Source organism: Lathyrus oleraceus, chromosome 6 (assembly GCF_024323335.1).
Source record: "Lathyrus oleraceus cultivar Zhongwan6 chromosome 6, CAAS_Psat_ZW6_1.0, whole genome shotgun sequence".
In the NCBI taxonomy this organism is placed as follows: domain Eukaryota; kingdom Viridiplantae; phylum Streptophyta; class Magnoliopsida; order Fabales; family Fabaceae; genus Lathyrus; species Lathyrus oleraceus.
The window spans coordinates 150037635-150053336 of record NC_066584.1 but is presented as its reverse complement, the minus strand read 5'-3'; the positions used below and the strand labels follow the sequence as shown (position 1 = coordinate 150053336).

Genomic DNA, 15702 nt, shown 5'->3' with positions numbered 1-15702 from the left:
TTGCTGCATTACCTTGGACTATTCTTTTTGTATGCAGGAAGTTTCTTGGGCCTAAGGCCCATTCGCTGATTGCAGGCCAGCTCTAGTTTTGCACACCCATAACTTTAGGTTAATGGCATTTTGATTCTAAATCTAATTAGGATTAGTGTTTGTTAAGCTTGTTTACCTAGATTAATCAGAATTGTTAGGATTTTATTGATTTCTTAAGATTTAATTAGATATTAGCTTAGAATTTTAATTAGACTAAAACTAGGATTAATTAGTTTTTCTAATTTATTTTAGAATGTAGTCGTAGTTTCTAAACAATTAGGATAAAATAGATTAATCAATTCTTTAGGTTCTATTTGGAATTTAATTTTTGTTCCTAATTGATCTTTTCGTGTGAAAAGACCATTTTCCTCCTTTGAAATTGGTTTTACCATTTTCAACATAACAAATGCATGCTTCCTTAGGAATAACCTTTGAATTTAATTCTAACCCTTAGATTAAGATTAGTCATAATTTTTTCAAGCTAACTCAAACCCTCGATTCAAGTTGATCAAAAGTAATTAGGATCAGTTAAATCCGTTGATCTTGTATAATCCCACAGCTCAATTCAAGTGATCAAAAGACCCTTGATCACTTGATAAGACTCTTTTTGTAAGTTGTGGAGCTCAAAGCCTCAAATCAGACTCTCAATCAAGGCATCCCCAGTCATATCAAGCAATGGATCATACAAGACACATAAAAGGTGGTTCTTCAAGAGTTTGTTAATCAAGGTTAGAATTGTGTGGCATGAGCCTTAAGCAATAGATGATGAATGAGAATTGAGAATTCCATTAACTCATTCTGAATATCTTTGGGTACAGGACGCTTGACCCAGTTGCTCATCGTATTCACCTATATTCATAGACTTTAGCGTAACTCAAATCATATGATTGGCAAGTCTCTCCCTTCATAAAGTAGCAGTGTAACAAATAAAGGACTCCACCAACAACTTATCAATCATAATTCATATTGTACGATATGGACCTTAAGAAATACAGAATGAATGAGTGGAGAATTCTATTAACTCATTCTGAATATCTTTGGGTACGGGACGCCTGACCCAATTGCTCATCGTATTCACCTTTATTCTTAGACTTTAGTGTAATTCGGATCAAATGATTGATAGGGTCTTCATCATCACAGGGAGAAACAAAGATTTTTCTCCAACAACTTGAAAGTTAGGATAATAAATACATGCCACGAGCCTTAAATAGTAAAGAATGGATGAGAGTGGAGAATTCCATTAACTCATTCTGGATATCTTTGGGTACGAGACGCTTGACCCAATTGCTTGTTGTATTCACCTTTACTCATAGAATTTAATGTGGTTCATATCCAATGACTTACAAATCTTCTTTGTATTCCATTTTCAATCACTTCTTTTACCTCAATCATCTAGTTGTCAGCCCTAGTAGGTTGAACTACGAAACCTCTGATTTTCTCATTGCACAGTGAGAATACGTAGGCAGGAGAATTTAGATTTTTCGTGAGCTACCCTATTTATTAATCCATCACTCTTCATTTATTCAATAAATACCGTCTTTTGAGATCAAATATCATTTATCCTAGGATTCCATGTATATCCTTTTAGGACGACCTAATCAAAGTCCACCTTGTGAACCAAGAGATGTTTGGCTTATTGCCCGATATTTAATTCCTTTGTTTTTGGCTATTCCAATATAGTTATACCATGCCTCGGGCCCCTCACTTGTTGGTTTACCTTTACTCTTCGGTTTAGAGTTTATTCCTTCATGGATCCAAGATACCGTTCTCCTTTGATTTCAAATTGTTTGTTCCCCGACAAATGATATATATTTCCTTGTGCCAATCTATACTTCCCTTTGGGTTTCATACTCACCCTTTTAGGACGACCTAATCAATGCCCATCTTTGTATCAAGAGATGTTTGGCTTATTGCAATACCATATGCTGAATTGGTATCATATTTGATCCATGCGGGGGCCATTATACCAAAAGAAATCCCTCATGGTATGCCTCCCTATCATCCTAAGCATAACCCTAATGCCTCGTGTGCCTATCATGCCGGGTATATAGGGCATTCAACAAAAGACTATTGGCCTCTCAAGAATAAGATTCAAGAATTGATTGACCAGAAGGTTTTGTCTTTCTCAAAAGAAGAGTCTAATGTGAAAACAAACCCTCTGCCTAATTACGGTGGCCCAATAGTTAGTGCTGTAATTGAAGAAGAGACTGTAGAATCTGTCGAGAGGGTTGATGACGTGAAGACTCCGATGTTGGTAGTGTTGAAAAAGCTTGAACAGTTTGGGTTTCTGGTTGGTATTCATGAAGATTATGTTATATTTAAACCTGATCCCGATTATTATGACGTTCTGAAGGGTTGCATGCAAGATTTGATGAATCAAGGGTTGATACAATTCTCCAGATCTAAGGAAGTTGAAGAGATTGTGGTTATTGAACCTATAACCATTGTGTACAGGAATAAGAAGATCGAAGCTCCTCCCAAGAGGATTAAGCCGATCCATATCCGTGTTCCTGGTCCATTCCCGTATCAAAACGCCATGTGTTGCCTTGGAGGTATGAGACGACTGCGTACGTGGGTGGAAAAAAGATTCAAATCCCTAACACTAAAATTGTTAATATAACTGGAGCGGGAGGCATGAGTCGTAGTGGCCGTGTATTCGCTCCAATATACACTCCTAGGGTGTCTCCATCATCCACAGTTGTCCCGCCTAAGGAAAAGGTCCTTCCTACTCCTCCTCTGCAGGAAGGGGCATCTGTACCCACCACTCCAATCATGACAATTGTTCCATCATTAAAAAAGGTTATTCCCGATAAAGCTACAAAATCTGAAACTTCTAAGGGTAAGGGACGAATGGTTGAAGATGAACAGGTTGAAGGTCACAAGAAAAATGTCTCTTTTGAGGAAGGCCGAGAATTCCTCAAATTGTTCAAGAGTGACTTCAAGATTGTTGATCGGTTGGGTCAGACCCCTTCTAAAATCTCTATATTATCCTTATTTCTGAGTTCTGAGGCTCACCGTACGGTGCTGTTGAAAGTCCTGAATATTGCTTATGTGATGCAGGATATCACAGTCGATCAGTTTGATGACGTGGTTGCAAATATCACCACTAATAGGTACCTAGGATTTAATGAAGCAGAATTACCTCCTGAGAGGAATGCTCACAATAAGGCATTACATATTTTAGTCATGTGTACAGAATCCTTGCTATCTCGAGTTCTCGTCGATATTGGTTCCCCACTTAATGTAATCCCAAAAGCTACAATAAGTCAATTACAGTTTAAGGGGCCCAAGATGAGGAATAATGCATTGATTGTTCGTGCTTTTGATGGCTCTAGAAGACAAGTATTTGGTGAAGTAGATCTACTCATTTATGTGGGACCTCACCAATTCACTATCACCTTTCAAGTTATGGACATTAATCCAGCCTACAGTTGTTTGTTGGGTAGACCGTGGATTCATGTTGTTGGGGAAGTAACTTCTACACTACACTAAAGGTTGAAATTCCTGATCGATGACAAGTTGATTATAGTATGCGGTGAAGAATATCTTCTGGTTAGTGAGCTTTCTTCATTCAGATATGTCGAGACAGATGAAAGGGTTGTTGAAATTCCACTCCACTGTTTAATGTTTGAATAGGTTAGTTCAGCTATTTCTAATCATGATCAGTCATCTACCACCATCCTATCTTCAGTCTGAAGCGCCAAGTAGACTTTGGAGAAAGGTCTGTTATCCGGTTGGGTTCAAGTTGTCAACGTGGCAGAGAAGCACGACAAATTCAGTATTGGCTATCGTCCATCAACTCACAAAGCAAGTCCGAGGAAGAAAAAGTTCAATCATGTCTGGTTCAGCAGCGCAGGCTTCCAAGGCAATCACACAGTGGCAGTCATTGGAGAATCTAGTGGCAGCAAACCGGAGATTCCTAGTCTTGTACGTAGATGTCCTCTAGGATTCAAGCTCACCAACTGGATAACTTTCGTGATTCCTATAGTGTATTCAGAGAAAACGTAATGCATTTTATTTTCTTAATCTCTTGTCTTTGCCCAAGACAGAAGGATAGCTTGTAAAGGCCTCCATGTTTAAAAATATTATGTGATTAAATAAAGAAAGTACTTTTTGGCATGCAAAATTTGTGTTCCCTTTCTTTCGGTTATTTTTACTTTTTCACCAAAAAAAATGAAATGGAAAAAGTTTCCTTTTCTTTTTCCACTTTCTTAAAAAAGATACTAAAAATAAGCTCATAACATGCAAAGCAAATAAAACCATTGATAACAACATGGAAAGAATCGGCTATAACTCTAGATTCCCAATCAACCAAGCTGAAGATGACATTGAGTAAGATTGTGAATTACAAGATGAACTAGCACGACTCCTTGAGCACGAAGAAAAAGAGATTTAGCCATGCAAAGAACCAGTGCATGTCATTAATTTGGGTTCTGAAACTGCTAAAAAAGAAGTAAATATTAGAGCATCTATTGCCAAGCATGTACACTCTAAGTTGGTCAAGTTACTACATGAATATGTTGACGTATTTGCTTGGTCGTATCAAGATATGCCCGAGTTGGACACCAACATTGTTGAACATCACTTGCCACTCAAGCCTGAATGTCCTCCAGTCAATAAGAAGCTTAGAAGGACCAGACCCAACATGGCACTCAAGATCAAAGAAAAGGTTAAAAAGCAGTTTAATGCTGGCTTTTTAGGTATTTCTGAGTATCCACAGTGTGTTGCTAATATCGTTCCAGTTCTGAAGAAGGACGACAATGTCAGAATGTGTGTAGATGACTAAGACCTCAATAAAGCGAGCCCAAAGGATGATTTCCCTTTGCCTCATATTGATGTTTTGGTTGATAATACAACTCAGTTTTCCGTCTTTTTCTTCATGGATGGTTTCTCAGGGTTTAGTCAGATAAAGATGTCGCCAGATGATATGGAGAAGAAAACTTTCATCACACCTTGGGGAACTTACTGCTACAAAGTAATGTCGTTCTACTTGAAGAATGCAGGGTCAACATATCAACGTGCCATGGTACCATTCTTTCACGACATGATTCATGAAGAGATTAAGGTTTATACGGACGACATGATTGCCAAATCAAGAACTGAAGATTATTACTTAGAACACCTGAGAATGTTGTTTGCCAGGCTCTGAAAGTTCAAGTTGCATTTGAATCCAGCAAAGTGCACTTTTGGGGTCTGATCCGGTAAGTTATTGGGTTTTATAGTCAGTTAGAAAGGTATTGAGGTTGATCTCGACAAAGTTCGAGACATCCAAGATATGCAACCTCCCCAAACAGAAAATGAAGTCAGAGGTTTCCTTGGTCGACTCAACTATATTTCCAGACTCATATCACATCTAACAACTACCTGTAAACCAATATTCAAATTATTGAGAAAGAATCAATCGATTGTATGGAATGACGATATCAATTGGCATTCGAAAAAAATAAAAAAGTACTTGAAAGAACCACCAATCCTAATTTCACCGGTTCCTGGTAGGCCTTTTATTATGTATCTCATGGTACTCGATGAATCTATAAGTTGTGTTTTGGGCCAGGATGATCACACAAGCAAGAAAGAGCATGCAATATATTATATCAGCAAGAAATTCATTGAATGTGAGACCAGATACTTACTTTTAGAGAAGACTTGTTGTGCTTTGGCTTGGGCTTCTCGACGTGTGAGACAATACATGGTTTTCCATGCCATTTTATTAATATCAGAAATGGATCCAATAAAGTACATATTCAAAAAGCCTGTTGTCACTGGTAGAATTGCTCGGTGGCAAATGTTGTTAACCGAATATGATATCTAGTACGTGACCCAGAAAGAAATAAAGGGGATTATTCTGTCTGACTACCTTGCTCATTTACCTGTGGAGGGTTATCAACCGTTGAGGTTTGACTTACCAGATGAAGACATCATGTTTATCAGAGATTTCGCTGTTCTAGGCCCCGAGGAAGGCCCCGAACCAGGATTGCGATGAACGCTCATGTTCGACGGTGCTTCCAATTCTCGTGGTCATGGAATAGGCGTAGTTATTACTTTTCCAACTTTCTTCCACCTTCCTTTTACTGCTAAATTATGCTTTGATTGAACCAATAATATGGCAGAATATGAGGCAAGTATTTGCGGTATGGAGGTAATCATTGAGTTAAGGATCAAGATTCTTGAGGTATATGGAGATTCAGCTCTGGTAATCAGTTAGGTAAAAGGTGATTGGGAAACTCGTGATAGCAAATTGATTCCTTATAAAGATAACATTAGAAATATAATACCCTACTTTAATGAAATCTCTTTTCAACATATTTCTAGGGAAGAAAATCAGTTAGGAAACACTCTAATTATGTTGGCATCTATGTTTAAAGTCAAATGGAAGAATGAAGCACCAACTATCCATATTGACCACTTAGATGAACCAACACATTGTCTAGAAATCGAGGCAGATCCTGATGATAAACCTTGGTTCTATGACATAAAGACATTTATGGAGAAACAACAATATCCCAGGGTATATCTATTACTAATAAGAAGGCCTTGAGAAGAGCTTCTTCCAAGTTTTTCTTAAATGGTGATGTGTTATACAAGAGAAATTATGATTCTGTGCTGCTCAGATGCGTGGATAGACACGAAGCTAGCACGATCATAAAATCTATACATGAAGGCTGCGAGGGTGTACATGCGAAAGGTCTTGCTATGGCCAAGAAGATCCTTCGGGTTGGGTATTACTGGACAACAATGGAGGTTGATTGTTAAAACTTTGTTAAAAGATGCCACAAGTGCCAGATATATGACGACAAGATCTTTGTACCACCAACTCTGTTGAATGTCCTGACATCTCCATGGCCATTCTCTATGTGGGGTATCGATATGATTGGGATGATAGAGCCTAAAGCTTCCAACGATCATCAATACATCCTAGTTGCTATTGTTTACTTCAAGAAATGGGTCGAAGCTACTTCATACGCTAATGTCACTCGACAAGTGGTTACTCGGTTTATCAAGAAAGAGATAATCTTCCGCTATGGAATCCCTAGAAAGATCATCACTAACAGTGCCAGTAATCCCAATAATAAGATGATGAAAGAGTTGTGAAAAGAATTTAAGATCGAGCATCACAACTCTTCACCATACCGGCCCAAGATGAGTGGTGCTATAGAAGTAGCTAATAAAAATATCAAGAGAATCGTTCAGAAAATGGTAAAGACATATAAGGATTGGCATAAAATTCTACCTTTTGCTTTGCACGGTTACAGGACGTCGGTTAGTACATCCACAAGGGCAACTCCATATTCATTAGTGTATGGGATGGAGGCTCTTCTACCAATTAAAGTTGAGATTCCTTCAGTCAAGGTTATCATGGAGGCTGACCTTGATGAAGCTGAATGGGTCCGCTAGATTGGTCCTCACATGATCAATCTGGGAAAAATGGCTATCCCGATGGACCAAAAAATGAATTGTCCATGCAAAAATTAGGGATCGAATAAAATATGAAGCTCGCTAAGTCAAAAATCCGAAAGGGAGACTTAGGCAAAAATGAGCATCCCGGTGGACGAAAAAAATAGAAAATGTCCAGGAAAAAGTTAGGGACAAAGGCATTGACTATGCTCCTTGAGCCTATTTCGCTACAAGCTAGATCTCAGACGGTCAAATATCGATTCAATCATCGTCAATCAAAGCAAGGTCTTGGGATTCAGACCCTACAATGGATAATGGCCAATGTTGTAACCAATGGAAAATACAAAAATATTTCCCATTGCCATTTCTTTTATTTTTCATTTTTTGCAATATCCTCTTTAAGGATATTTGCATCTTTGTACACACCATATGGACAATTTTGTTCATGATCAATAAAATTCAGTTTCTCTTATCAATTGCTTTTGTTTCTCATGCATTTTATTTGCAAAATAACTGATTTATTTTAGTCACATAATGCTTTAAAATATTGGGGAATAATAAAAGCTACATCAAAAATAAAACCTTATGCATTGTTGTAACTTCCTAAAGAACTTAAAAATATGATCGGTAGTTGGAAAGTCTTGCTTGAACAACTGCATTAGTCTTGATGACTGCCCGATTAGATCGTATATCTTTGTGCTCTTCAGCAGGACCAGGTGGATCTCTAACAGCAGTGTTAAAACCCCTTTATTTCATAATATCAGCTTCTTTGGTATAAATGATGACGAGTCGGAGTTCCCTCTATACCAAAAAAACATACCTTGTGATTGACATACGTCTGACCATATAAACACTCATGCATCATGAAAATAAAGCATACATCATGCACCATACATATCATATTCTCCATCTACAATTTCCCCACAGAATATCAAATATATGTACCTCAGTAGTGGCAAATTTTCGGATACGTTAGTATTTAATCCTCTTCTACCTTGAATACCTGAAAAGATTCCAGAATTCGTGTAATCAAGTTCAAGAAGATTAAATAGGGGCAACTGTTGTACCCCAAAATATGCCCTCCCCTTTTCACCTTTTCATTCAACCCTTAACTTGAGGACCATTTGCATATACGCATGTTTCATTCAGGTCATCAATCATTCATTCATACTTAATCATAGTGGATTTGAAGCTTTTGGCTTGTAAAGCTAGGGTTTATGTATGAATCAAAGCTTAAAGGCATGACTGGGATATTCATCTGATCATAAGGGGGTGTGAAGCCCTAATTGCTTGGTCTTAGGAGCATGGATTCAATAAGATCTCGTCATGACACTCGTCAGGGCTTTCAAACCCTAATTTCTTAATAACTTGGTTTTGGGACTTTGTAGATGTTCTTTGGGCTTTATGTTGGCTATCTAAACCCTAACCAGGGACCCATACATTGAAGATTTGCTTGTGAAGCATCTTGCTTCATTCAAAGGTATTGTTTGAAGGATATGCCCATTGAGTCCCTAATTAGGGAAGATTTGGTCCTAATGGGCCTTGTGGATTGACCTTTCACCTTGTGGTTTTATGAATCCCTATTTCATTTGGAGGACGTTCTTGCCCATCATGTCATGCATCATCAATTATAAAATTTGCTTTGTGCTTGAGAATCATTTATTTGACCTACATGTCTACATGCTTGGGATTTTCATCTGATCCAAGACCTTGCTCAAGTATCCATGCATATGAATTCTACTTTAACATTCCTAATCCATTGATTACAAGCTTATGTTACTTTCAAGTTCACAAGTTTATGGTCTTTAGTGTATGATTCATGATTGCATTTATGCATTAATATTTTGGTCCATTGTTTGTCATTGTCCTATTGTGATTCACCAAACATTATAGGCCATTAATTCTTAATTCATCCATGTATCTTGGTCCACTCAATTCATGTGATTCAAATATTTAAAGATGATTGATTCATTCATAGATTAAACTTGGTTTTTAGTTGAAATTCATTCAAAAGTCAAACTTTGTTTCACATTCAATCATGATCATTTCACTCAAATAATGGATCATTAATTCATTCATTAGAATACAATGTTCATTATAAAAAGATTTTTTTTTGGAAAGTTGACTTTTGGTCAACTGTTGACTTTTTGGTCAACCACTTGACCAAAGTCAACCATTACATTTACCCCCTAAAAACCGAATTCCCATTACATCTTCATAGTTCTATGAGTTTCCATCATTGTCATGAGCAAGAAATCCCTTTTCAAGTTGGTTATGCCTTGGTTTCACTTTGCTTTTCCTTTGCCACCTTGATGTTCTTACCAAGTTAAGCCAATTCCAAACATGACCATTACAACCCTGCATCATGTAACCTTCAGACCAACAATACATCACACATTACATGGGTGCATTTAATTGAACTGAGGCTTAACTTAAGATACATCAATCCTAGTCATATGGCTCATGGTAGCATGAACCAAACCAGAGGGCCTTGGTTCTATAAACATTAGTACATTTTCCTGCATTAACTTGTAAAGAAGAAGCATGAGCAGACTATGAACCAGTCTACAAACAATGGTTATGAACCCTACATACCTAGCAGTCTAAATCAGAATATGCGTTAACAAGAAACTCAGGAAATGGCAAAGTAAAATTCCATAAGGATTCAGTTTAACTCAATGAATTTTGCTCAATTGGTTTCACATTAGCAATTAACTTAACCAACATTAGTAAAGTTGAATGCAAACAACCTAACTCGGTTAATTTTTTCCTAACTGGTTTTACATTACAGAAATATCCAGATGAGCTTATCGAGTCGCAGTCCATAACTCAGTAAGGCAGACAACTTTTAAGTTCAATTGAAATTAACTTTAGGTTCACTTCCACTTAACCTAAATGACCTATAAATTTATTACAAATTGAAACCAAATTAACAGACCAGTTCATTTCCAAACTGACTTTAATCTAAATCAAAATTAACCTCAAGTTTGCTTCCAAATTAACTTCAAATTCAGATCTAAAACAAATTGGGATAACAAAAGTTAGTTCTAACAGAAACACAACTAACCTAACAGTGTAAATAATCAATCCTTTTAAAACATGACAGGATCAATTCAAAAGCTGATAAGAAACCTCTTCTCCAGATTATTTCCAAGGGAAAGCATGAACAAGCTCGATTGCGATTTGACCTGAAGCTGACTTAATATAATACCCTGAACTTTTCTATAGAATGTTTGTAAGGTCAATTAAATCATAATTTGAATAAATGATCACAGTCCAACAAACACCAGTCCAAATAACTCCAAGTTCAAGCTAAATGGCCAACAAGTTCATTTCTAACTTAACTCTAAATTCGACTTCAAATTCTTTTTCAAATTGATTTTCAAGCTAACTATAAATTTCACTTACAACTTAGCTCCAAAGTCATTTCGAATCAGCTAACTAACTTTCTAATTTCATATGCATTTCAATTAGATTTTCAGGTAAATTTGGGTGATAACTAACTAGTTGCATTTCTAACCGAAACTTAATTACATATGAATTTTGTTAGAATTTCATTTTGAATTTCGTAACAGAATTTGAATTCTATAAAATCAGTCATCACGCATCAAAGTGGGGTCATTCATTTTCACCACAGTTGATTCAAACCTCAGAGCAAATCAGAACACTCTTAACCTCTCCGCCTCTCTCACTCAGAGCTCTATTCAAAACTCAATTGAAGCTTCATCTTGAAGCTTCAAGAAGGGTGAGCTAAACCATATCATCACTCATGATCCGATTTGGAAGAAAGTGTAGAAGATAGAAGGAGTAGTGAACATCTAAGAAAGAAGTGAATCGTGAACATTACCTGGTTGTTCAAGCGTGGTTCATTCGCACCTCGTCTCCTACGATCAATACTCGTCGGAACAGTTCTTTGTTTAGGAGGTAAATATTTCCTTCTTTGTTTGCCTCAAAGTCGATCACCACTGTGTATTAGGCATCTTTAGCAGCATTAACCCCATGTTTTGCGCATGAATCCATGCCTTGACACCATTTAATTAGGCCTTGATACATTAGGGTTCTTGACTGAGTACGTTCGATTGGATAAAATCGATCTACGTTTAGAGTTTTTAATGGACATATTTAGATTTAGCGGACGGATAAGAGTAGAAAGGCTGTTCCAATGGGAGTTTTCATGGTGTCTCCGCCGCCGAGGGAGCCCCTGATACGGTGGAGACGGTGACGAGAGAGAGTGAGTTGAATGGAAGAAGGTGAGGAGTCACAGTTTCATTTGGATTTTATTGGTTTTTCTCTCCCACGCGTCTCATTATGATGATACCCTTGGGCCACGTGAAGTCAAGCCTTGTTGAATGTGCAATCATTGGACCCTAGGCCGAAATTAATTTCCCACTTCAGCTTTGAATTTTCCCTTTCCGTTTGGCTTATGGTAGTTGAGTTTCCTTGGGCCTTATTCTAGGCCCAAGACCAACTGTGCATCCATTCGACTGTTCCAGGAACATACCCCCTTTTGCTGCATTACCTTGGACTATTCTTTTTGTTTGTAGAAAGTTTCTTGGGCCTAAGGCCCATTCGCTGATTGCAGGCCACTTCCAGTTCTGCACACCCAAAACTTTAGGTTAATGGCATTTTGATTCTAAATCTAATTAGGATTAATGTTTGTTAAGCTTGTTTACCCAGATTAATTAGAATTGTTAGGATTTTGTTGATTTCTTAGGATTTAATTAGATACTAGCTTAGAATTTTGATTAGACTAAAACTAGGATGCGTTAGTTTTTTTAATTGATTTTAGAATGTAGTCATAGTTTCTAAACAATTAGGCTAAAATAGATTAATAAATTCTTTAGGTTCTAGTTGGAATTTAATTTTTGTTCCTAATTGATCTTTCGTGTGAAAAGACCATTTTTCCCCTTTAAAATCGGTTTTACCATTTCTAACATAACAAATGCTTGCTCTCTTAGGAGTAACCTTTGAATTTAATTCTAACCCTTAGATTAGGATTAGTCATAATTTTTTCAAGCTAATTTAAACCCTCGACTCAAGTTGATCAAAAGCAATTTTTTTCAATTAAATCCTCTGATATTGTATAATACGATAGTCTAATTCAAGTGATCAAAGACCCCTGATCACTTGATGAGACTCTTTCTGTAAGCTGTGGAGCTCGAAGCCTCAAGTCAGACTCTCAATCACGACATCCCTAGTCATATCAAGCAATGGATCATACAAGACACATCAAAGGTGGTTCTCTAAGAGCTTGTTCGTCAAGGTTAGAATTGCGTGGCATCAGCCTTAAGCAATATAGAATGAATGAGAATGGAGAATTCTATTAACTCATTCTGAATATCTTTGGGTACAGGACACTTGACCCAGTTGCTCATCGTATTCACCTCTATTCATTTGATTGGCAAGTATCTCACTTCACAAAGGAACAATGCAACAAACAAAGGACCCCACCAACAACTTACCAATCATAATTTGTGTTGTATGACATGAGCCTTAAGAAATAGAGAATGAATGAGAATGGATAATTCTATTAACTCATTTTGAATATCTTTGGGTACGAGACGCTTGACCTAGTTGCTCATCATGTCCACCTCTATTCATAGAATTTAGTGAAATTTGAATCAAATGATTGATAAGGTCTTTATCATCACATGAAGTAGCAAAGATTCTTCTCCAGCAACTTGAAAGTTAGGATAAGAATTACATGCCACGAGTCTTAATTAGTAAATAATGGATGAGAGTGGAGAATTCTATTAACTTATTATGGATATCTTTGGGTACGGGATGCTTGACCCAATTGCTCATTGTATTCACCTTTACTCATAGAGCTTAGTGTGGTTCATATCCAATGACTGCCAAGTCTTCTTCGTATTCCATTATCAATCAATCATCTTGCTGTCAGCCCTAGTAGGCTGAACTACGAAAGCTCCAATTTTTTCATTGCATAGTGAGAATGCGTAGGCAGGAGAATTCAGATTCTTTGTGAGCTATCCTATTTATTCATCTATCACTCTTCATTCATTCAATCAATACCGTCTTTTGCGATCAAATATCATTTTTCCTTGGATTCCATGTACATCCTTTTAGGACGACCTAATTAAAGTCCATCTTATGAACCAAGAATTGTTTGGCTTATTGCCCGACATTTAATTCCTTTGTTTTTGGTTATTCCAATACAGTGATACAATGCCTTGGGCCCCTCACTTGTTGGTTTACCTTTACTATTTGTTTTAGAGTTCATTCCTTCATGGATCCAAGATATCATTCTCCTTTGATTTCAAATTGTTTATTCCCCGGCAAGTGATATATATTTCCTTGTGCCAATCAATACTTCCCTTTGGGTTCCATACTCAACCTTTTAGGAAAACCTAATCAAGGTCCATCTTTGTATCAAGAGTTGTTTGGATTATTGCCAGACATTTAATTCTCTTTGTTTCCAGTCATTCCACTACAGTAATACCATGCCTCGGGCCCCTCACTTGTTGGTTTGTTTGTTTACTCTTTGATTCAAAGCCAATTTTCCTTAACGGATTCCCATGTTAACATTCTATTGGTACAAGTTACATTGTTCAGCACTTCAATCATACCCTTGTAGTTGTGTTTGTCTTGTCAGACCTTGTTGCTTAGACGAACACTTCTTTGGTTGCTTTCCTTTGTTTTCGTGGTTCCACAAACTATGATTGCTCTGACTTTCTCATTGCATAGTGAGAATACGTAGGCATGAGAATGCGAATCCTTGGAGAGCATTATCCTAATTATTCCTTCCGCCTTATGGCACCATCCATATCTTTGATAATCCATTATCTACCTTCAATCATAAATCGTTCACCTCAATGACATATCATTTCTTTGAAACCAGATACCAATTTTCTTTGGAATTCCATATATACCCTGTTAGGACACTTGTTCACCTTTGTGCCAAGATTTGTTTGGCTTATTGCCAAACATTTAATTCTTTGTTTTCGACCCAACAATACAGTGATACCATGCCTTAGACCCTTCACTTGTGGTCCATGGCACCTTTACTATGTGGTTGCAAATTCTATTCCTCCTATGGGTTCCAATATACCCTGGCCTTTGGTTCCAAATTATACCTTCTCGATCACTTGTTACCAAATATTCAATCCTGTGACTTTGGTCATTCATTCCATTCATCTCCATGATGCATCCATATACTACATTCATTCACTTAATGTGATATACCCTATTCTTTGAGCCAGATCCAACAACTCTTTAAGCTCCATCTTGTACCTCCTTGTGAACCAAAAGTTGTTTGTGCTCTAAAACCAAACACCTAATTCCTTTGTTTTCGGTTATTCTAATACATTGGCACCATGTCGTAGACCAAAATGAAAATAAAAATTCAGAAAATCAAAATGACGTGGACCATCTGATCTCCCTCATTAACTGAGGTGGTAGATCAGATGGCCAGGAGCGTGCTATCCACCATAGAACTTAGTCAGTGCATGGCAACTTTGGTAATCAAGACCACCGCTCAGGATTAAAACGTAATGGATGGATCATGTGGTTCAGAGCCTTGCCAACTCATTGCGGAGCTAGAGCTCCGGTCATCTTCTCCGGTGGACCTCATCGGACTGGTCCACCATAAACCATCACCAAAATGAAAAACAAGGACATGATCTTAAAGAGAAAATGGCACTGAGCTCGAATCTGACCTCCATTCACATCAACTCCAACTATATTGAGAGATACATGGAGTTGAAATTTGAGGTACATGAACTGAGTTGCTTCGATTTGGCCTCAAAGCAACTCAATCTTCTTGCCTACATTGGTAGGACTTCAGACAACCAAAGAATCAATAGAATTGAGCAAGAATTTGAGAGAATCGAAGAGTTCAAAATTTCTGGAAAATATCTTCAATGTAGGTCTGGATTCGATGGATCTTGATCTTGCTTATGCTTGGTCTCACTCCACTTACTGGCAGGAAAAGGATTGAATGGTTAAATAACTATGGTTTCCTGGAGAATTGAATTCCAAAATAGTGAAGATTCAAGCTCAAATTTAAGAGAATTTTTCAGGCTTATCCTTTGCAAAGTGAGGGTTTGAAACGGGGGATCAAAGTTGGCGCCAATGTGTCTTAATTTTTGAGCAATTGAAGCTCTATTTATAGCTGAAATGGTTGATAATTGCACACTTCTAATTACTTTCCAATTTTGGCAAATGGTGATGCAAAGGTGCATGGGCACGCATAGGCCCATGAAATGATTGCTTGAGGTCCAGAAATGAATATCAAATGATCTGAGTAAGCTTGGATTG

At 37.4% G+C, this 15702-nt stretch overlaps 1 protein-coding gene and 1 long non-coding RNA gene across 3 annotated transcripts; one reads left to right on the top strand and one right to left on the bottom strand.

Moving 5' to 3' along the window:
- Window positions 1–1906: 1906 nt before the first annotated feature.
- LOC127094487 (uncharacterized) lies at window positions 1907–3522 on the top strand. Its single transcript, XM_051033315.1, has 2 exons — window positions 1907–2582; window positions 2657–3522. The coding sequence occupies exons 1-2, from the start codon at window positions 1907–1909 to the stop codon at window positions 3520–3522; spliced, it is 1542 nt and encodes a 513-aa protein (XP_050889272.1).
- A 5948-nt stretch (window positions 3523–9470) lies between these two features.
- Window positions 9471–12006, bottom strand: LOC127092383 (uncharacterized). Of its 2 annotated transcripts, none has more exons than XR_007792171.1 (2): window positions 11273–12006; window positions 9471–9944 (listed from the first exon to the last, which is right to left on the bottom strand). It is a non-coding gene; the product is annotated as an uncharacterized LOC127092383 (long non-coding RNA). The 2 variants fall into 2 exon arrangements; XR_007792170.1 differs by having other exon boundaries at window positions 9471–9783.
- Window positions 12007–15702: the final 3696 nt, after the last annotated feature.

What these genes read in the sequence shown, in the direction of transcription:
- LOC127094487 (XM_051033315.1), top strand. Translation starts at nt 1,907, where the DNA reads ATGCCCATCTTTGTATCAAGAGATGTTTGGCTTATTGCAATACCATAT. An exon ending in CGCCATGTGTTGCCTTGGAG is followed by an intron (nt 2,583 to 2,656) that starts GTATGAGACGAC and finishes ATATAACTGGAG; the next exon opens with CGGGAGGCATGAGTCGTAGT.